The sequence below is a fragment of the Meleagris gallopavo genome, chromosome 25, assembly GCF_905368555.1.
Source record: "Meleagris gallopavo chromosome 25, MGAL_WU_HG_1.1, whole genome shotgun sequence".
NCBI lineage: Eukaryota > Metazoa > Chordata > Aves > Galliformes > Phasianidae > Meleagris > Meleagris gallopavo.
Window position 1 is genome coordinate 1,647,085 of NC_139428.1, and position 22,905 is coordinate 1,669,989.

A 22,905-nucleotide genomic window follows, 5' to 3' on the forward strand; every position below is an offset into this window, starting at 1 on the left:
TATCACATAGGGAATATGTTTTCATGTCAGCACAGTGAATACCCAAGATAAAGTTCTAAGTAGGGAACAAAAATAAATATTGCTAATCATTCTGTCTCATATTTCTGATTTAGGTTTTCTCCTGTATGGGATGTGTGATCAGCCTGGTGTTCAGGTAAAGAGATTTCTTAGGCTCTAAAAGCAACAGCTCTGAAATGAGCTATTGAGTCAGAGAATCAAAGGGATGGTAATAAGGAAATGAAAAAGAAATCAAGAATATGAAGGAAAATTATCACAGAGGAACTAGATTGACATTTAGCATCCCTGTCCGATGAAGAGAATCCGGGGTAAGTTTTCAAATGGAACCTTTATTTCTGGCCAAAATGAATAACAAATCTTCACAATCAGGTAGCTGTAAGCCAAAGAGCTCAATGCAACTCAGGATCCGAGGTACAACGGGATCAAGAAGGGTGTTGAGCCTCTATTTAAAATACTTAAAACTGTAAGACAGCTGTTGTGATGTAGTTTCCAAAGAGACCTGATGGGTAACTGCGTATTCATAAACTTGAAGTCTGTACTTGGCTGCTTTGCAGAAAATGTCATAAATGGTGCAATTACTGTACGTACAGTAAATTCTGTCTTCTGGGGAACAGTGAAAATGGCTTTTGTAAAGGTAAGTTTGCCTCACAAAACCATTGAATGAAGTTGTGGATTGGTTGATGTTCAATTGATACAATTACTTGGATTTCTCAAGACACTTTGGGTAAGGTTCTTGGCCAGAGATTCTTAAAGAAGGTAAATAAGGAAAGCTCAGACTACCAGTGCTCTGGAAAGTGTGAGGACTGAGGTGAGATAAAGCTTTTTCAAGTATTAAAAGAAAGGACTGACTATGCAGAGTTGCAGTTAGGTAAAGCGTGGGAGAAGGAGTTCAGTACAGAGAGGTGCAAAAAGTGAGCATACAGGAAAAAAAGTGCTGGTGTTATCACTCGTGCCTTTGCAATTTTATTAATTGGGACTGTTTAGTGGAAGTGTCAGATTGGTGGTTCGTGATGATGGGGAAAAAAAACAACTCTCGGGAATTGCTAGGAAAGAAATTGAGAACAGGAAAGACTGTTCTGCTGTATGTTCATCTGTGCTGTACCCACATCTTCAACACTTTGTGGTTCAGGTCCCTGTGTCTCAGAAAGGACATATCAGAATTTGGACAGTGTCAGAAAAGGGCCACAGGGTTGAGCTGAATGTATTGGCTGCAGTTGGAGTCAGATCACCGGATTTCTTGGACTTTGTTTGCCATGTCCATTCTTGTGTTCAGAAAATTATCCATCACTTCACAATCATACCTCGTTCTTGTACATACTGCCAAAAGGCAATGACATTTGTGAACAACTGTTTTTAAAGATGAAACACGGGAGGAGTAAAATTTCCTTAAAAAAATTCTCTGACAACACCACGAGAGCTGATAGCTGCAGCCATTGCCATCAAACCAGGCACTGACGCACTGGTTTTACAGCTACGAGGTCACACATCCCACTAGTCTTATGGTGCTGTTGCTCTCTTTCTTTCTAATGTTTTAATAATAACAGTTAAAATAAGTTTTGTTAATTATATACATTAACTATATTATCTATTTTATGAGGGCTGCTCTGAAAGTAATGCCTCCTGTTTTATGGTCTGAGATGTCAGAGTTGGATGTTGGTGGTACAGCAGTAGAGGTTGAACCTTCCCACCAATATCCTGTTATGTTTTGTTGCTGTGTGACAGATGGCAGCAGAAGGGACACTGACAGAATGGTGTCTGACATGGAAGTGCACATGGAACAAAGGTGTGTTGTTGAATTCCTACATACAGAAAAAGTTGCACGCACTGACGTTCATTGATGCCTGTGGACGTTTATGGAGACCAAACAGAGGATGTGAGCAGAGTGAGGGGTGGGTGATGAGTTTCAGCAGTGGTGACAACAACAGAGGGTCACCCCTGTAATGAAAAATAGTGTTCTGTAGATGAGAATTTGGTTTATCAAACAGACTTACTGAGCTCAGTGTTGCTGTTGTATTTTTCACTGAAATAAATAGGAGGCATTACTTTTAGAGCAGCCTACCTATATGCAGCCCAGGCAAGCCAACAGGTTGGACACCCATGCATTAAACCTTTGCTCTGTCACAAAAAATGGACATTAAGAAGAACGGTTGGCTGAAGAGAGTCATAGCTTACTATGAAATATGTGACTCTTCTTGGTCCCTTATTGAAAAAACTGTTCATGACCTACATTTGGGATCTCTGTCAAGAAAGCATGGGCTGCCATAAGTAAGTTAGAGATGTTCTGGTACTTGTGGGTGGTCTGACCAAAAGAGAAGTTGTAATTCAGCAAAAAGGTGAGCGTCTTTCTTCATCATCCTGGAAAGATTACATTGAAAACTGAAATCAGTACAGAAGATGACTCAGTATAACCTTTTGACAGAGCTCTCTCTCCAGAGCTCAGCAAATAAGTCATTAAATTTTACTGAACCACCGCTGGCTTTGGATGAAAGGACATTATTAGGACTGAAGATATCCCTGTCGGTCCTCCTGTCTGTCATAACTTTGGCAACGATCCTTGCAAACATTTTTGTTGTTATTACAATCACAGAAGGTGGATGTTTACAAAAAACAAAACAACAACAAAAAAAACAATCACAGAAAACCAGAAACCACTGTGCACAGTGTTAGGAGCTTGAGAGAAGCTGTTTGACACATTGGTGTTTCATGTAGGATGGATGCTCTTGCTCTGCAGATTCCTCACCACATGAGTCCCAGTTCTTTGTCAAAGCCTGTAAAGCTGTGCAAGTTATTGCTGTTAGAGGCATTTCAGCTCCGTGGTTGGGAGGAAGCTGGCCTGGGAGTTATGTTTGTGAAGTTCAGTGTCTCTGTTGTTAGTCCTGGGGATGTGCTTTAGAACTGTTCATGACCTACGTTTGGGATCTTTGTCAAAAAAGGATGGGCTGCCATAAGTAAGTGATGTTCTGGTACTCGTGGGTGGGTCTGACCAAAAGATCTCAAGGAAATCTGCCCTAGGATGTTCTCTTCAGGTTTGTAAAGATTTCGGTTACATAAAGTAAATCTAAAGAAATGTATAGCAAGTCTGTTGTTTGTATACTATCACAGTTCAACTTCCACAAATCCTCTATTACCACTGTGGGCTAAAGCATTCACTTTCTTTTTGCAGATCCCCTTAGCCAGCCCTACTCTTCCTCTTTCGAGGGAAGCACCACCAGTCATTGCAGTCATTCACCGTGTGCATGACCAGGAGCATCTCAGTACATGGAACATCCTGTGAGCTTCAGCACTGACGCATTGAGAACTGGTTCCCAATACAGCATTTGAAGACTGGGTGGTTGTTGAAGAGAAAGCCAGAATGATCTGGAGGAATAAACAAGAACAGAGCTCTGCACTGTTTGGAAGCAGGTCCTGATCTACAAATCTGGCAGAAATCAGGCTTACATCAGGAATCCAGGCAGTATTGTATTATCTCTTGGGTACTCTACTAGTAGAGATCTTTATAAATACCAGAAGTGTGACATTCAGATATTAGAGCGGAAGTGAAAATACTTTTCAGGATAGGTTACGTGCCCAGATGTTTCTATTTCAGTCCCTCACTTTCCAGTAATGATTTATGCAGCTGCTGTTTTCAACAAGTTGGTTTTTCTTCAGTGTTGGGTTCTAGTATGAGAAGTTGTAATTCAGCAAAAAGGTGAGCGTCTTTCTTCATCATCCTGGAAAGATTACATTGAAAACTGAAATCAGTACAGAAGATGACTCAGTATAACCTTACGACAGAGCTCTCTCTCCAGAGCTCAGCAAATAAGTCATTAAATTTTACTGAACCACCGCTGGCTTTGGATGAAAGGACATTATTAGGACTGAAGATATCCCTGTCGGTCCTCCTGTCTGTCATAACTTTGGCAACGATCCTTGCAAACATTTTTGTTGTTATTACGATTTTTTTTACTAGAAAGCTCCACACACCTGCAAATTACCTCATTGGCTCCTTGGCAGTAACAGATCTTTTAGTGTCTGTCCTTGTGATGCCCATCAGTATCGCTTACACTGTCACCCACACGTGGGCCTTTGGCCAAGTGCTGTGTGATATCTGGTTATCATCAGACATCACGTGCTGCACAGCCTCAATCCTACACCTCTGTGTGATTGCGCTGGACAGATACTGGGCTATCACAGATGCTTTGGAATATGCCAAACGCCGGACTGCTGGCCGAGCAATGCTCATGATCGCTGTGGTTTGGATGATCTCCATTAGTATTTCTGTGCCACCGTTTTTCTGGAGGCAAGTGAAAGCTCATGAAGAAATCGCAAAGTGTAATGTGAACACAGATCAGATTTCCTACACCATTTATTCCACTTGTGGAGCTTTCTACATTCCGACTGTGCTCCTCCTAATATTATACGGTAGAATTTATGTAGCAGCTCGATCCAGGATCCTGAAGCCACCCTCACTGTATGGGAAACGATTCACTACTGCACACCTGATAACTGGCTCTGCTGGGTCTTCCCTCTGCTCCATTAACGCAAGCCTTCACGAAGGGCATTCCCATTCTGGTGGATCCCCAATATTTATCAATCACGTTCAAATAAAACTTGCAGATAGTATTCTGGAAAGGAAAAGAATTTCTGCTGCAAGAGAACGGAAAGCCACCAAAACTTTAGGAATTATTCTAGGAGCTTTCATTTTCTGCTGGCTGCCGTTCTTTGTCATGTCCCTCGTCCTGCCTATCTGCCAGGACGCATGTTGGTTTCATCCCATCCTGTTGGACTTTTTTACGTGGTTAGGTTACTTAAATTCATTAATCAATCCCGTCATTTATACAGCTTTTAATGAAGAATTTAAACAGGCTTTCCAAAAACTAATACATTTCAAAAAGTGCTCGTCTTGATCCTCATCTGTTGCATTACTGAGCTTTGCACAATCTTGCAGCCTCCCCCGAGATTTTCTGTGCTTTGATTCCTGGGTGCAGAGTGGTGATCTCCATCCCTGTGCTGTGCATGGAACAGGGAACGTCTCGCAAGTTTGGTTCTCTCTGTCTGGGACTCTGTATACCATAAGATAACTTGTCTGTGGTCTCTGCAGTGATCATTTGTATGCGTAATATCAACAGATGAAGTAAAGTTTGCAACAGGTGAAAGACAGAACAGAAAGCTGAGTTTGTGCAGGGCTGCTCTGAAAGTAATGCCTCCTGGTTTGTAGTGTTGGCCCACAACACCAGAGGTGGGTGTTGGTGGGATGGCAGTAGAAGCTGAACCTTCCCACCGATACCCCATTATGTATTGTTGCTGCATGACATATGTCAGCAGTCTGACAAATGGTGTTTGAAACAGAAGTGCATATATAGCAAAGGTGTGTCATTGAATTCCTCCATGCAGGAAAAAATGGCACCCATTGACATTCGTCAACACTTTGGAACGTTTCTGGAGACCCAGCAGTGGATGTGAGCACAGTGAGGCAGTGAGTGGTGCATTTCAGCAGTGGTGACAGTGATGAAACAGTTGAGTTGCATTCTGGACAGCCATGCAGATTTTTAGAGCACAGCATGCAGCTCTTGTTCATTGCTGGTGAAAATACACAGCTAATAGTGATGGATATATTGAAAAATAGCGTTCTGTAGCTGAGAATTTGCTCTTACAAGCAGTGCTACTGTACTCTTTGCATCTGTTCTAGTTTCTGCAGAAAGAAATAGGAGGCATTACTATCAGAGCGACATTTAGAATAAGATGGCACATGCTACCAAGCCTGCCATGTCTTTGTAACCTGATGGGAGGAAAGCTTATGCATATTTGGAGGACTTAAGTACTTCTGCGTATTACCAGCATTTCATGTAGGCTGACAAGGTTTCTGGAGAATGGGATCTAGCCACCTGTACTTCCTGTGGCACATTGCTGTCCATCTGAAATTGATCAAACTAGCAGCTTTGGCAGAAAACAGGAGGCAGCCTGAGTGCAGGCAGCAGGGCAGGAAGATGTAGCAAGCATGTGAGTTCTGTGGGCACTTCACAAATGTGAATTTGAAGTTGCACTTTTGGTAAACTGCAGAAAGAAGCCATACTGTTGGAAATCATTTTTACACATTTGATCATGTGTGCAATAGCCAGTGCAGAAATACTACAAAATAAATAGCATGAACATTACTGAAAAGTACCTTGCTCTTATATTTGTGTTGTTTTGGGTTGGTTTTGTGCTTTTTTTTTTTTTTTTTTTTTTTTTTGTATGCCCAAAATGAAACAAAATATGTTCAGTGTCAGTGTGGAATGATTGGGACCTCAGAATGGAGCCAGAAGAACCAGTCCTTGGTTCTGGTAATTTTATATCATAGCCATAGAAAATCAAGGTAAATTCAGCAAAGACAGCTGAACGTTGCTGTGTATAATTCCTGGGCACTCAGACTCCCTTTGGAAGCAATATGTGCTTAAGACTGAGCCAGGAAAAAACTGGTTTTTTTTTCAGCCTTTGTGAGAATTGAGAGATTTCAAGTGATGTGTGGATACTGTGAGCCTTTGGGGATGAAAGATGTGAGTGAAAACTGAAGACTTCAGATAGGGAAAAGACAACTGGCCAGAAGTAGTAAATAATCTGTTCTCCATACTCATAGAGGTAAGACAAGAAATCAGGGAATTTGGAAAGAATTAAGTGAAATATCAAGAAAAACTTTCTTTGATATTAAAGTTGTTGGGGTGGATGTGAAGTATAAGGAAGAAACTGCATACAGTGATGAGGAGGGGATGTCATAGTCTATGTCTGCTATGTAGGAGCTCTAACAAATATTACTACCCTGCCTTACATTTATAGTTGGTTCTAAGTGGTCAGTGGGTTGAGATTCCTTCATTATTGCTAACAGTCCTGGAGATGAGAGTTTAAATGGATTAAAGACCAGTGAGCAAATGGAAAAATGGGATATTTGGAAACTCATGTCCTAAGGAATCCTGCAAGAAGCTTCCTGTTCATCTAATCCCTCTGTATTGAGAGGTATTTTCTCTGCTTCCATACCAATGTTCTGAGCCAGCCCTCTGTCAAGGTGTCCTTTCCAAAGAGTCCCTTGTTTCTTTCCAACATTCAGAAGGACAGCTGGAAACCCCCTATCCACCACCCTTCTTATAACTGCAGGACAATGATGAGCTGCTCAATTTTCCCCAGCCCTGTGATAGTTCCTAGCTAGAACATTTTGTCTTCATACATATAGAAATCAAGTGGGGAAGGAGGAAAAGAGAAGCAGACCTGGGCAATTCAGTCCAGTACTCAGAGCACAGCTGGAAAGCAAAAGACTCCGGATCAAATCTGTTACCTAATAAGTAGCAGATGGTTTTATGCCCAATATAAAAACTGTTGAATTACTTCAACAGCTGAAATGGTGAACTTTGTCCTTCAATATCTGGGGAGTGACATTGTTTAAAAGCAAACTTCCCAGAAGAGTATATTTTGGTCGTTGATGTAGTGGGTTGGCATTTCCTGCACAGAGCTGAGTTGGCAGCAGTACCCAAAGCCAAGGCAAATTCCCAAGGTGTCTCCACAGCATTTCTCCTGCTGGTTCATCTGCCCAATGTGAGGACTTCCATGAATCATAAAACCATAGATAACGGTCCTGATGGGTCCTCTGAGCTGGTCTGCTCCCATGGCCTCATCTGGATCAATTGGTCTGCTCCCATGGCCTCATCTGGATCAATTATGCTTTTGTACTTCTTCTGTCAAGTCTACTCTTAATCTAAGACTTCTGATGTTGAACAGAATGGCAAAATATCATAGCACAGAAAGATGATCCATTACTGTTCTTCAAGCTTTCATAAGACACTGTTAAATTGGACAGGAAGTGAACTGAACCCTTTCTTTGATTCTATTACAGAATCATAGAATCGTTTATGTTGGACAAAACCTCAAAGATCATCGAGTCCAATCATTAACCTGGCACTGCCTAGTCTACCACTAAGCCATGTCCCACGTCTGCACATCTTTTAAATACCTCCAGGGACAGTGGTTCAACTACTCCCCTGGGCTCTTCCAATTCTTCTTTTTCATGAAGAAATTCCTCCTGACAGCTAACAGAAACCTCCCCTGGCACAACTTAAGGCCATCGCTTCTCATCACTGTAACCCAGGAGCACACAACCCCCCTCACCACAACCTCCTTTCAGGGAGCGATGAGGTCTCCCCTAAGTCCTTTTCTGTTGGGCAATTTCCAGCCACTCTTCCACCATCCTGCAGCACGGTGTGGGCTTGGCGTGACCCAAGTGCAGGACCTGACACTTAGCCTTGGTGATCCTCATACACATTCAGCCCATTGCTCCAGCCTATCATAGGCTAATTATAAGCTAATACAAAAAGCTGCAATAGGCTATTTTTTGCCTATTCTATAGACTAATTCAAAAAGGCACACCGTGCAATATCACACCATTCTTAATGCCAGTAAATATTGATAGAGTGCTTCAGGAATTCATATTTGAAAACAAACAGTACCATGGAACTGGCAGAAGACAATGCTGACATGCATCATAAACGTAAGATAAAGAACACCCTACAGCTGAAAGGAGGAGGCTGTCATGTCAGAGATCAATGTCCATATTTACCGTGTCCTTCAGGGTCTGGATCGCAGTCGAGCACATGAACTCATCTCACAGAAGACACAAGAGCTTTCTAGGAGCCTCTCAGCTGCAACTCTTGTAATACTGAGCACATGGGTAAAGTAAAACACATTTTAACTTCTAATAGAAGAATGTATTGCGGTTGTCCCAGCAGATAGTTATTTCTATGACTAAGAAGGATTTATTCAAAACAGAAGAATTTGTTAAATGAAAGTCAAAGCATGCATGTTCCCTGCAGCACCCTGCAATTAGATCTCAGTGCAGGATATTCTGTCAGCTGGAGACATTTGTCCTTTATCAATTACCAGGAAATCTCCCCAGTCACCACCTCCTTTCAGAAATGATAGAAAGCATTCCTCCAATGGCATTAGCTTTTAGAAGCCAGTGCAATAAATATCAAGATATTATCATGAGTAAAGCCCAAATCCCTGCAATCAGGTAATAACATAAGAATCTCAGCTGCCATTATAAGAAATTCTTTTTTGCATAGAAAAACAAGATTGCACCCAGAGAGAGGTGCTCAGTGGCTCCATGTGAGGATGGAGATCGGTGAGGAGTGGTGTCTCTCAGGGCTCCATCTCAGCACCGGTGCTCTTCAGCATCTTTACCAATGACATCAATGATGGATTGAGTGCACCCTCAGCACTTTGCTGATGGCACTGAGCTGAGTGGTGCAGTTGATAGATTAGAAGGAAGGGAAACCAGCCAGAGGGACACAGGCAGGCCGAGCAATGGGCCCAGGTGAACATTATGAGGCTCAACAAAGCCAAGCAATGTTGATTTGATGGATGCCACTGGCTCATAAACCCATGGGCTGATTCAACTGACTAAACTGGCAGAACAGTATTCGCTCTGCTTTAATTTTCCGCTGGTTTAATGAACAGATTGAATGCCAGAAGTGGTGCAACAGAAGCAGCACAGACTCACAAATAGCTGCAGGAGGACAGGAGCAGAACTGCATGTACCACCAGCAAGCTGTTAGATTGACTCAGGCACCTCATTTAAACTGACCGTAGATACAGAGCAAGAGCAGAAAAGTCACTTTGTGGACTTTGTGGACTGGAAGACAACTCAGAAACATTTTTAATAGCCGCTGAGAAATCTGTTTTCTGTAAGCTTCTGTAATCCCTTTCCATACTTATGCCTCTGGTGCCTGTGGCATCCCGTGGCCAGGCACTTCTCATGTGATCGAGCTGTGCAAAACCAGCACGAGCTACTTCTGTTTGTTCCAGCCTGCTGCACCCATACGGTCCCCTACTGTCAGACATACTGACAGTTCCTGTTGCTTCCTCATATTATTCATAATTTTATGGGTGTTTATGATCTCCCCTCCCCCTATTTCATCTCTGATCACATCTGCCCACGTGATTTATATTCTGCACCCTTGGCACCGTAAGAAGACAAGGCTGTCCTGCAGTCTTTCTGGGTAAGAAAGAGACCTACAAGCAATCCCTGGCATATCCCCTCCTCCCCTGTGCCTCTGCCCCTCTTCCTGTCCCAACCTGTGTAGTTTGCTTCACTTCTGTCCCCTTTACTCTTCAGAGTTGTACTACCCTCACATTGTTCCTGTCTCTCCTGCTAATTTTTGGCAGGTTGCCCTTGTTGACAACCCCTGAGTCCAGCCCAGAGCTGGGTTTGCCTCCACCACTTTCTTACATCCTCACTTCCACTTGTCCTTTCTGTCCCTTTGCTCGATGCTTCCATTGACTGTACTAAGTCCCCATGAACAACACAAAACAGCTCATAATGGCAGCTAGCTTTTCCTTATTTCTCTTCATTTCCCTTAGGTCATGCATCATATTTCCTTTCTTAAGGCATATCTTTCTGCTTCTCTAACATACATAACACAACTTTGTTCTTCAAAATACCTTCTCCAGCAGTTGCAGCTCTGTTGCTATAGCCCTGGTACCATCAGCTGCAGCCACAACACTTCCACACCACCCACAGCAGATGTCCAACGCTGGTCATTCCTTGGTTTTCCTATCTCTTCCTCGCGCTGGAGTCACCACTTGGATGCTGGTTCAGAGAAACACTCAGAAATAAAGTTCTCCTTTATTTCCCTCAAGTCAGCTTGTTCCAGTATTCCCCTTACAGCTGAAATCAGCCTCGTCTGCACCTGGGTCACAGCAACCCTATCACTATCGGTACGAGCTGGGGGATGTAAGGACGGAGCGCAGCCCTGCCCAAAAGGAGGCACTGATGGATGGCAGCTGGACGTAAGCCAGCTCTGTGCCCTCACAGCCCAGACAGCCAACCGTACCCTGGCTGCATCCAAAGCGGTGGATCTGCCCCTCTGCTGTGTGCTGAGACCTCACCTGCAGCACTGCGCCCAGATGGGGAGTCCTCAGGACGGGAGAGACGTGGAGCTGTTGGAGAGTGTCCAGAGAAAGGCCACAAAAATGTCCCGGGGATGGAACACCTCTGTGCGAGGCCAGGCTGAGAGCTGGAGAAGGGAAGGCTGCCGGGAGACCTACGGGTCTGTCAGTGTCTGAAAGAGCTGTAAGAAAGGGAACAGACTCATTAGCAGGGCGATAGGACGGGGGGGGGGAATGGTTTCAAACTGAAAGAGGGGAGATCTGCATTGGATATAAGGAAGTTCTTTACAATAAGGGTGATGAGGCGCTGGAATGGGCTGCTCATAGGGGCGGACACCCAAGGTGAGGCTGGAGGGGCTCTGAGCGCTGATGGAGCTGTGGGTGTCTGCGCTCAATGCTGGGAGTTGGACCTTTGAGGGTCTCTTCCATCTTCAGCCATTCTACGATACCAGAGGCAACCACAGCTGCATCACCGACCACTCCGCTCAGCGCCACGTCCCAAACCAGAGGCGGCACGTCGTACAGCTGCCCTTCGGGATGAACTTTCCTCCACACTCCGGTGCCATGCGACCTACGTTCCCTCCTCGGCGCATTGCAAACGGCGGGAGCTGCGCCAGCCTCGGGACGGGCGGCGGCGGGACGGCCGAGGAGCTCCGCACCTCCGGACGGGCCGAGGGCCGCCGCTCCCACCGCTCCCTCCTCCCGCAGAGCCCCGGCCCCGAGCCGCTCCCCGCCTCCCCCGTTCCCCTCCCGGTGCCCGTCGCCCGCCGCTCCGTCCCGTTTCGCTATCCCGGCACGCAGTTCCCTCCGGCCGCCCCGCTCCCTCTTTCCCCAAAATGGCCGAAACTCCTTTCTCGCTTCTCCCAACGACGGCTGAGCCCGCGAAAGCCGCGCCGCCCGGAGCGGGTCGCCCGGCGGAGGCGAAACTCCGCGACGGTCCGGGACCGCCGGGCCCCCGACCCCCGCCCCGCCCGGCGGCGGCGCCGCTCCCGCCCCCCGCCCCGCCGGGCCCCGCTCCCCTCGCGGTGACGTAGCGGCGCCGGGGCCGCCTCTCATTGTCAGCGCCCGGACCCGCCGCTCCAGCACGGCCCCGCGGGCTGCGGCCGCCCAACTCCGCGCCGCGGCTGCTCCGGCCCGGCCCGTCCCGGCGGCCGCCAGCGGAAGCCCGGCCCGGCGCAGGTAGGAGGCGGTGGAGGAGGGGGGGGGCACGGAGGGCGGACGGGCGCCGCACGGGTGCCGCGGTCCCGGCCCGGCGGAGCCCCGCGCCGCGGGGTGGGGAGGAATTCGAGGCATCCGCTTTGTCCGCGCTGCCAGCACGGCGCCTCGCGGGGCCGGGAACCGCGGCGTGGCGGCGGGGGGATCCCGAGGGGCGAGGCCGGGCGGACGGGCCGAGCCGCTCCGCCGCGCCGGGACCCGGCCGGGCGGCTAGGAAGCGCCTTCGGGCCGCGCTCCGTCGGCTCCGAGGGATCCTCCGACTTCCCCCAACGGCCGCTTCGCGACGGCGGAGACGAAGCGGCCGCCGCGTTCCTCCCGAGGCCGCCCCGCCGCTCTCCGCTCTGCCCTCCGCTGCCGGCCCGGCGCTGCCCCTCCCGGTCGGGACGCGGCGGTGTCGGCGCTGCTCTGAGCTCCTCGGTGCCCGCAGCGCTCCTGAGCCGTTCGGAGGTTCCTGCACGCTGCGAGGCACGCGGGGTTCCTGCGAAGCGACCCGTCGGCTTCCATTTATTTATTTATTTGCCTCTCTTTATTTCCGGCAGCTCCGTATACTTCCTTTCCCGTCAATTGTTGGTGTTTCTGCATTTTTTTTTACCACCGCTTTCCCAACCCGCCCGCCTTTATTGTGTCGTTTAATAACGTTCTCCTTCATTTTTTTTTATTTTTTTTTTTTGCTCCGTGGGAGCTTTCCCGCTGCCCTCTGCCTTTGTTAAGCAGCTCTGCCCCTTCCTCGACTTGCTTTAGCACTGTAGGATCTGCTCTCTTGTCGTCAGAAAGCCCCGCACGTGGCCGTGCCGCAGTGCTGCTCTGTCGGGCGGTGTCCGCGCTTTTATTGCGTTTCGTTTCCTAACGCTCCGTGTGAAGCCTTGAAACTGCTTTGCCCCGCATTCAGGTGACCGTCCGGACTCCTCGGCATGTCCTGACGAGGCGCAGTTGGCTCAGATGTTAATGGGTGTGTGAGCACTGTGAACGTTCTAGCTGAAATCACTGGAAATGATACTCATAATGGCAGCACGGTGTGGTTGTTTGGTTTTTTTTTTTTGCTTCTGGAGCACCCAGGAGGGTCTGGGCAGCATCCCACCCCTGCATTGCTGGGAAAAGGGGAAATAAGGTAAAAGGAGAAATGTTTTCACAGTCCTGGAGTTGTCTCAGGCATTCGGGACTTGGAAGGAGTGCAGTTCCTCGCTCTGCCTGCAGTCTGTTGGCAGACACGCATTTCTACCCATGGGATATTGAACAGGGATGGTATTCCTCTGCACTTCTGTGTGCGTGTGAGCCCAAAGCCAGCGTTCCGTGTGTTGGGCAGTTGGTGAAACCCATGGGTCGGTTTGCAGAAGCACAGATCCCCTCTTGTGTCAGAGCTGCTGTGTGAGGATGGCTCGGGTGCTGGGACCAGCTGGGTGTACTCATACAGCAGAACCCAACTCTGAGCTGGGAGAGCTCCTGTGGGGCTAAATGAGGGTGAGGGGATGTGGAAGAAGGTCCTCTGTAACCATGCTTGGCTCTGAGTGGCTGTTCAGCCTCAGCTTTCCCATCACCCTGTAAACATTAAGACTTCCTCACTTCATTTTGGGGCAGCTGGGCTGGTTTGTGCTTTCCAGGGAGCCGGTGCAGGTCGCAGCACTGCAGGCTGTCTGTCTTCTCTGTGCTTTAAGGAGAGGTGACCGGATTTATTCCTTTAACACGCGTTGGTGCACGTCAGCAAAAAACGGATCTTGGTCTAAAATGGGTGCCTTCAAATCTGGTTCTGACCGGAGATGGGAATATTAAAATAATGGTAGTAATCCAACAGTCTTGCAACCAAGGCTGAGTTGGTTTGTTCTTCCACGTAGGTGATGGTGTGATGTTACCCCACTGCTGTGCACTCTGGTTGTGCCCGTCTCTGTCCCACTGGGGGCGGTGGGCAGTGAAGAAACCAATATGTTGTGGTGTAGCTGAGCCACATCACAGCATGGGACGGTTTGGGTGTCAGTTAAGCTGAAATGAAACAAATCATCTTGTCTAGGAGGCCATTTGCTTTGGGAGATCGACGTGATGATGATGAGTCATAGCAGCGCCATGTTTTGTGCTCACAGGTTCGGCGCAAGTCGTAGAGCCACAGGGGATTCTCACTTGGAAGGGACCCGTGGGGGTCACTGAGCCCCCACAGCACCACCCAAACCCTATGGCTGAGGGTGGTGTCCCAGCACTCCCTGAGTTCCATGCCCACTCCCCAGTTCCATGCCCACCACCCTCAGGGGCACAGCCTTTCCATCACCCCCCCCTCAGCCCTCTCCTGACAGCTCTGTGCCTCTCCCCCAGAATCCAAGAGACATCACCACGAACAGCCCGCTGCGAGGAGCTGAGCACTGCCGTTCCTGGGGGGTTGGTGGGATTTCTGTTGTCTCAGCAGCCTGACCATCAGAGCGTGTTCCGAGATGGCTGAGCACAATTTATGGCATTGCATTTTAGCCACCAAAATGTGGCCGTTTGGGCCTGGCTCTCCCTGTGCCTCTGCGGGTTTTGGTGGTGATGCTGCCCTGCAGGACCCTAATCTCAGCAGATAAGGGATTGTAGGTGCAGTTCAGCCCTCTGTTCTTTAACCCTCAGCAGGGTGGAGTGCGATACACAGGTGCAACGAACAGCCCTGCCTGGGCACTGCACACACACACACTGTGCACGAGCAGTTTCTATTTCCTCCTTGGTAAAACAGGGCTGGTGCTATGTAGGTGCTTGCTCACGGGGGTTTTGCAGCAAGTTTAACATTCCCGTTTCCAAATGTTTGGGATTCTTACAGAAACACAATCCAGAAGGGTGCGTGCACCGTTGGAATCAAGGGTTGAAAAGATGGAGGGCGTTTGGAAAACGTGAATGGGTTTTAATGTGGTCCGTAGCAGTTTGCTAGGAGTGTCCTCTGTGTGCAGCATTGAGAACTGGATGAGCTGTGCTGGCGTTGGGATCCACACCACGAGCACTGGGAAGGAAATGCAACATTCTCCTGTTTAGGAGCAGGAACGCCAAACTGCACAGCTATAAAACATAAGGAGATGTCAGCTGCTGTGTTTGTTTCCTTGTGACAGAGGGGAGTTGGGAGCTGTTTCTGCTTGTCAGCTTGGAGGAGACCCTGGTGTCATTCTGTTCTCTCCAGTTGTGGTTTTGGGAAGTGCTGGCTCGGTGCTACTGTGGCTGGAGAAGATGGCTCTGCCTTTCCTTTCTCCCCTGGCAGCCCTCTGCAGCTCTGCCCCGGTGACACAGTGTGCAGCCCTGCATTGGGAGTGCAGAAATGAACCTGTCCCCTCCATCTCTGTAACTCTGTCTGGTCCCATCCTGCCTGCAGGAATGCTCTGGGCAGGGAAGGGCAGCATGGAGCAAGATAAGAATGGTGCAAACTGGCTGAAACTTCAGCATGAGGATCTGATCCAAAGTCTGTGAGATCAGTTGTGCAAAGAGAATGTTCCCTGATGGCATATAGCATTGCCAACTGTGTGCCTGTGTTTGCACCTGTACCACCACCCCGTCTTCCCTTTGGCTGTGCTGTGCTGGTGGAGCTGCTGCTTGCACACTGTGCTGCCCACTCTTGGCTGAAATAGGCCTCGTGTTTAGAGCACGTGAGTACAGAACTGTGTTCACTTTGGTCCCAACAGTCCTGCCCCGGTGTGCCTGAGCTTCCTTTGGTTCTGCGAACCTCAGATATCTTCTCAGTGCCATTTAAATCAGGGTCTGATCTGCTGTCCTGAGTTTGGGTCAGCAAAATCCACTGGTACTCCAGGTGAGGGGGCAGCTGCTCGCATATGTGATGCTGTGTGAGCTGCAGGCTGCCCTTCTGCTTTACTCCCTCCCACCACAGAGGGGACAGTGCAGGCTCTGATCATCTTGCTGTACAGTTTGCTGATGTCAGCACCGTTCTGAATGCGTGCAACTAATTGATTTTTAAGTGGTGGAGGAAGTCATAGTTTGATCTCCCATACAGCCCAGGCTGCAGTATTCAAACCTTACCTAGTTTCAGATTAAATCACTAACTTAGATGCTTTTGAGGTTTGCAGTTTTAATTTGTGACTTTCTGGTTCTGTGAGGGGCAGATGGTGAATGTGGTGGTGAATGAAAACCCACATTTCTTGACTGGATTTGTGGTCACCAGTTCAGAAGTAGGACGGCCCTCATTCAGCCACCTGCAGACACCTTAAGGGCTGAGACCAGATGCATCTTCCAGCGCACGCTGCCAAAAGCAGAGTGGAGGGAGGAGGACGTGAGCACTGAGGCTTTCTTAGCCCTGGTAAGAGCTTTGCTGGTTAATATTATAGACCCTGAAGCCTGGGGCTCATGTGTCAGCCTGCACGATAGGAGAGGAAGGAGTCTGCTGCTGGAGGAGGTGATGCAAGAGGGCTGACCTGTGTCACAGCAGCACTTCCAGCTCTGGGCATGCAGGCAGCACGGAGCAGGTCAGCTCATCTCATGGCTGCTGGAAGGGTGCAGGGTGAGCAAGGTGGGCGCACTGCCTTTGCCATGCGGGTGGCACGGCAGGAGAAACAGGAGGAGTGGCTACAGAGTGGTCATACTGTCACTGTGTGATACAGTCAGGCCTGCATCAGTGGTTTCCAAATATGTGTTTTAATCTGCAGTTGTTTCAGCTGACCTCTCAGGTAGTAGCTCTGTCCTAAGCTGAAAATGAGCCTTTCTATCTGACCGGTTAAAATGAGCACAGGCTCAAGGAACTCTTCAGCAGAAACCCATTTGTGGATAGTGATAGGACAAGGGGGAATGGTTTTAAACTGAGTTGGGGGGGGGGGTTAGGATATTAAGAGGAGGTTTTTCACACGGAGGGTGGTGATGCACTGGAACAGGTTGCCCAAGGAGGCTGTGGATTCCCCATCCCTGGAGGCATTCAAGGCCAGGCTGGATGTGGCTCTGGGCAGCCTGGGCTGCTGGTTGGTGACCCTGCACACAGCAGGGGGTTGGAGTGAGATGATCATTGTGCTCCTTTGCAACCCAGGCCATTCTATGATTCTATGATTGTCTTTACCTTGAATGTTTTACTTGCCACGTTCCCTCTGACAGCACGCAATATGCCTGCAGAAAGGTGAAGCAGCTGAAGGTGGTGCAGGGAGGGTTCCTGATGTGATGCTTGCTGGCGTCAGCTCTGCATGCAGCACCGCACAGCTGGGAACGGCGGCTCTTGCTGCAGTGCTGCAACCTCCCGTGCTGCAGCAGCAGCTGTCAGGCTTTGTTTTCACCTCCGTTCTCAACGTTTCTTTTCCTTAGAATGCTTTTCTATGTGTTGTCTGGGCTTTAGGCTACAGCGCTGGCTTGGGGCTGCCCTGCTGGGTGACTTTGAGAATCGCGGGCTGTGTTTCCAGAGCTGGAAGGAGGCTGCAGGAACTCCACGCTTGTGCCATCATCTGATCTCACTGCAGTGCTTTCAGCAGTGCCTTTGAGATAGATGCCTGTGCCTCACGTGGGAGTGCAGAGGGTTACCTTAAAGGAAAAAATCTGACGAAACCGCTTCGAGAACTTGTTGCTACACGTGATATCGTGGTGGAATTTACCGGAATAGAAAGGAGAATCCTGACCTGGGATCTGGAACGGATCGAAAAAGCATTAATTCCTCAGGTAGTGTGAATCATTTGGAAATATGTCTGTTGTTATTGAGGAACAGTGATTCCTGTGTGCTGATAAGTGGCTATTAGTGCTGCATTGGGGTGAGAATTCAAACTGGGAGCAGTGGAGAAATCTTAATGAAGCTTCTCACTTCACTGTTTGTGTAACATCCTGTATATGCACTGTTTGGCTTTGTTTTATTGTTGTTGCATGTGTTTAGTGGCTTGACATGAGAGTATCCTATATAATATGTGTCTGTGTGTTGAAGTTTCTCTGAGATTTGGTTATAGAATGTGGTGAAGAATCTACACAAGATGTTAAATTCACTTGAAGTTGCCTTTATGTAGATTGGTTTTTTACACTGTGCAAAGCATAGCAATAGTTTGAAATAGAGCTTCTTGCTCTCTGTAACAAATTGCCACAGATCCACTGTGCAGGGGAGAGTAACAGAACAGAATAACACAGTGATGTGAGAAAGCTCTGAAGCTGTGAGTTAGTGAAGGTGACCGAGAGCAATGCTGCAGCCTGCTGGGGAGGGGGGTTGGGGGCTGGGTCCCCCCGTGCTGCAGAACTCAGGCTGCAAAGGTGAGCTCCTGGCAGCCAGGAGTGAAAGGTGGATGTGAGGTTGGCACAGGCACAGTCAGACAGCAATTGCTGGGGGCATAAAAACAGTCACCTCCTGTTGTCTACTGTGGTTGTTCTGCAGTCCTGGGAAGCCTTGCTGCTGGGAGGAAGGGGGGTGGCACTGGGAAGTGCGGAAGGTCCTGCATTCTCCCCATCCCTCCAGCAGCAGCGGTGGCTGTGAGCCCCTTCCTGCAGCTCTCTGCAGCAGGAACTGCCTCCTCAGCCCCCCCCCACCCGGTGGATCAACTCTGCTCACCTCTTTGGACAGAAGCCCTCTTTGGAGCAGGAGCTGGACTAGGTGATGTGGTGCTTGGGATGAAGTTCACTGCCTTACTGGTGACCTGGATGAGGCAGAAAATGTAGATTTTCCACTTCTTTCCTCCTATGTAGAAAGGAGCAGCTCGGGACAGGAAGCCATGTGGTCCCATCTCGGTGCAGCCAAGGCAGTCCTTCCTTCCTGTGGAATATCCGTCCTTCAGTCCAGGCAGTGCAAAGGGAAAGAAAACACAGAAAGAGCAAAGCAGGGGGTGAGCGTGGTTAGCAGCCGTGCCCAGCAGTGATGGAAGGAGACCCTCTGCTCCCGTCTGGTATTAGGTTTTGTTCATCATTCTCTGCTTCTTGTGAGGAAAAGCACGTGTCCTCTCTTGGCTCGGGTCTTTTAGGATTGGATTCAGAGAAATTAATGCTTGGCATTAAGCCTGCCTGTTCCCTCATTAGCATCTTGTGTAATGCTTGCGGGAGCGTGAGTGCTTCGAGAGTAAAAGAATTTGTCCATCTTTTGTCCTAAGCCTTTTTTGTCTGTGGTCCATCAGATGCCAGTGGGCTTCAAAACCATCAAGGCAGGCTGCCTGTGAGTTGCCTCTTTCTTGTCAATAGGATGTATCTAGACTGGTTTTTTTTTTCTTTTTTGCAAGAAATTGCAAATTTGAAACAAAGTTTTCCTATGGTAATTTTCAGTTGATGGGCATCTTGAGCCCTTTTAGCTTTGGCCTTATGGACGTGAGGTTTACAGGAGCTGGGTGAGCTTTGAAGTTGTATTCAGTCCTTTAGGAGAAATATCACTCAGCACCTTCCTGCTGGAAATCCCAGCCCATGGTTCTGTCATCTGAACAGCTTTCTGGCTGCTTGCTGCAGTTGGATGTCAGGGAGGATCTTTCACCTGGGAAATTCTGACTCCCTAGTGGCAATCCCTAGCAGCAGGGGATGAACTTTCTGCAAGCTAACAGAATAACCCAGGTACATTTCTGTACAGAGGGATCAGAGGCCACATGTCCCTCTAGCCCTCTCCTGTGTTAAGAAGAATCCCAAAAGCAGCTGCTGAATGCCCTGTCCAGTCCTCAGACCTCTAACCTACATACAGCCTTATTCCCTCATACAGCCTTTTTCCCTCATTGTTCTCAGCCTGCTGCAAAGAAGGAGTGCTGGAACAGGCTGCCCAGAGAGGTGTGGATGTTCCATCCCTGGAGGTGTTCAAGGGCAGGTTGGATGGATGGAGCCCTGGGCGACCTGCTCTGGTACCAGAGCTCGAGGTTGGTGGCCCTGCCTGTGGCAGAGGGGCTGGAACTTGATGATCCTTGGGTCCCTTCCAACCCAAGCCATTCTATGATTCTATCCATGATTCCACTCAGGATGTATTCTGAATTGGCTGTTCTCAGTGGCACAGCTGCCAGGTATTCTGCTTTCTCCTAAAACTGTGAGGATTGTGTTGGGTACCATTGCTCCCCCCAGCAGAACAACTGCTTTGGAAAAACACCAGCATGCCTCCAAAAATGCTGATCCATTCAGTGTGTATCTCTCTGAAACATTCTTTTAGGCTGTTTGCAGCATGGGGCAGGCAGCATCTTATTAATCTTATTAGTCTCTGAATATTAATATTGAGGTTGATTTGTTTAAGTCACAACAGCTGCAAGTACACTCTCACAGAGGCATAAGAAGTTCCTTCAAAGATCCCACTGTCATCTGTTTGTAAAAGTTACTTTATTTAGTTGGTTTTCTTGTTACCTGAGGGTATTTTCAGCAGAAAATTGAATACAAAAGACTCCTGTTAGAGTCTCCCAATCTACCCAGCTGTCTTCATTGCATAAATCACATTTAAGAGAGTGACATAAGCTCCTGAATCCCTCCTTTCGTTTGACTTCACACTTTGCCAGTGAGCAAAAAAAGGTGGTTCCTAAACCTGTGGGTTGAGGGGTGAGCTCAGGGCCATCATCATAAGGAAGTCCTGGGTTGTCATTATGTGTGGCATGGCCGGAGGACAGCGTGTCCTGAGCTTGTCTTGAGTGATGGTGAAGGATTCAGAGTTTATTCCTGGCATGTCCCAGCCAGCCTCCATTTAACAGAAACCCTTTTTGGTGTTGTTTTGTTTTGTTTGGGTTTTTTTTTTTTTTTGCACCAGGTGGACCTGGCACAAATGATTTTGTGAGGAATCGCTGCTCTGTTTTTTTTTGCAGCACGTTTGAGTCAGAGCCTGCAGATGGGGATCTGCTTGGTGTTCCTGCCCCATCTTGCTTGCCGCGTTGCGTGGTCCTGATTGCATTGCCTGCAGCTTTGCATGGTCCTGGTAGCATTTCCCATTACTTTGTGTGGTTCTGGTGGCATTGCCCGCTGCTTTACGTGGTTATAGAGAACTTGCTTGCTGTTTCACATGGTCCTGGTGGCATTACCTGCTGCTTTGCGTGGTCCTGGTGGAACAGAGGCTCTCTGGGCTGTGCTGCAGAGCCCCTAGCAGGCAGGGGAGGTTTAGGAACAGCAACCAAAATCATCCGTTTATGTGGAGCGTAGGTTTTATGGATTGCAAAAGGAGCAGCAGATAGAACAGTGCTGCAGAGCTCTTCTTGCTGTGCTGGCAGCTCCCTGACACAGCTGAAGGATGCTGCTGGTGCAGGGGAGCAGTGGTGTAACCTAACCCAGCCTTCATGCCAGAGGAGTTTCAAATGGCTGACCGCTTCCTCCTCCTAGCTCCATACCATTAACCCCTGGTGTTCCTCCGCTGGCTGAGCTGAGGAATGCAGCTCTGTGCTCTAGCTCTGTGCTGTCCCAGTGCTGCTGAGCTGTGCAGTGCTGCAAGGTGCATGCACATGTGTGAGTTGATGCAGGCTCCCATACAGGTGGCCCTACTGCTGGGAGGTTACAGTTCAAACCAAGTCTAAACCCTCTTTTTCTTTGGGAGTAACAGCTGCTGCATCCATCACCTAATTCATGGTCCTTGGCTTCTTCAGGATGGCCTTCCATCTGAATTATTGCTGATTGCAGCCTTCATCCAGCCCCACACATTCTGGCTGCCATAGCAGGTTGGGGCAGGAGCAGTTCTGTCCGGACATCCCAGTACAGCACCCTAAATGGGTAAAAGCAATGCGTTCTGGGTCTGTGAGTGTTGGATGTACACCAGGTGTCAGCAGGCAGCCAGGGACTGTCTTCCCTGGGGACTGTGCACCAAAGAGGGAAGCCCCCAGCATCAGCATCTTCCTGGAGACCTGACATAAAAATTTGAATTCTGATGATAAGGTTTAAAATCCTGCTGGAGGACTGTACTGAGTGAGTGAGTCAGTGCTGTTAGTGCTGCTGAAATGCATCACTGTACTCACATCCGCTGTTGGGACGCTCAAAAGTGCCCTATTTTCCACGTGTAGGAATTCAGTGAACCACTTTTGATCCATATGCACTTTCACATCAGACACCATTCTGTCAGAGCGCTCCAATGCTGCCATCTGTCACACAGCAACAAAACATAACAGGATATTGGTGGGAAGGTTCAACCTCTACTGCTGTACCACCAACATCCAACTCTGATGATGTCGTGAACCGACATCATAAAACAGGAGGTATTACTTTCCGGAGCAGCTCTCGTAATACATATGTATGTATAGTTAATATATGTAAGTAACAAAACTTATTTTAACTTTTATTATTTTTATTAAAGCATTAGAAAGAAAGAGCAACAGCACCATAAGACTGGTGGGATGTGTGACCTTGTAGCTGTGAAACTGATGCATCAGTGCCTGGTTTGATTGCAGTGGCTGCAGCTCTCAGTGAGCTCTCAGGGTGTTCTCAGAGATTTCTGATGAAATTTCATGAAATTTCACTCTTCCTGTGCTTCATCCTTGAAAGCAGTTGTTCACAAATGGACGTACTGCCAAAAGGCAATGGCATGAGTAAGGTGTGATGGTGATGTGAGGGGTGTCTTCCTCTGGTAAGAGAGGTTGGTAGAAGTCTGGTGAAGAGACGTGGTCAGGTTTTTGGTTGCAGCTCTGCATGTTCCATTAGAAAATTCACAGGTGATGTATTTATGACAACCGAAAATGGAGTCACAGCTATAAACTGATAATTGTTTGGCAGCCTTGAAACCTGCCCTCAAATTCTTTTATCAAAATGGAAAGCACGGCTGTGTGTCTTTTGCTGCTCGCAAGGCTGTGTTTAGCCATGAAAACGCACGGAAGTATGGCCATCAGTGAGTCAGCACTGCCCTGTGCCCTCCCATGTTGTCCTGTTCAGCCAGGCATTGTGAGCAATGGGGGCACAGCTGCCATCATGGCGGCATTGCGAGCTGTGCTGGGCCGCGTGTGGCCTGCGGGTTGGACATGGCTGGCC

General features: G+C 48.4%; 3 protein-coding genes across 17 annotated transcripts in view; 2 read left to right on the top strand and 1 right to left on the bottom strand.

Moving 5' to 3' along the window:
• Positions 1–327: 327 nt before the first annotated feature.
• On the bottom strand, positions 328–12,670 carry LOC109370948 (uncharacterized). 14 transcript variants are annotated; one of them, XM_085208932.1, is made up of 6 exons: positions 11,198–12,670; positions 10,909–11,090; positions 10,462–10,609; positions 8,579–8,677; positions 4,497–4,622; positions 328–3,728 (listed from the first exon to the last, which is right to left on the bottom strand). In XM_085208932.1, exon 1 carries the CDS (start codon positions 12,199–12,201, stop codon positions 11,230–11,232), a length of 972 nt encoding a protein of 323 aa, XP_085065058.1. In that variant the 5' UTR covers positions 12,202–12,670; the 3' UTR covers positions 328–3,728; positions 4,497–4,622; positions 8,579–8,677; positions 10,462–10,609; positions 10,909–11,090; positions 11,198–11,229. The 14 variants fall into 14 exon arrangements, with proteins under 14 accessions (XP_085065058.1, XP_085065052.1, XP_085065057.1 ...); XM_085208926.1 differs by having other exon boundaries at positions 10,462–10,772; XM_085208931.1 differs by lacking the exon at positions 10,462–10,609.
• Positions 3,726–6,229, top strand: HTR1D (5-hydroxytryptamine receptor 1D). Its single transcript, XM_019622781.3, has one exon. It carries the CDS (start codon positions 3,768–3,770, stop codon positions 4,902–4,904), a length of 1,137 nt encoding a protein of 378 aa, XP_019478326.1. The 5' UTR covers positions 3,726–3,767; the 3' UTR covers positions 4,905–6,229.
• LUZP1 (leucine zipper protein 1) overlaps positions 11,950–22,905 on the top strand; it is a 34,691-nt gene continuing 23,735 nt past the window's right edge. The window contains exon 1 of one of the 2 annotated variants that reach the window (XM_085208922.1): positions 11,950–12,087. The gene's annotated coding sequence lies outside the window, so the exon portion shown is untranslated. Of the gene's footprint in view, positions 12,088–17,273; positions 17,707–22,905 lie in introns of those variants that run through there. The other variant, XM_085208923.1, reaches the window with a different exon arrangement.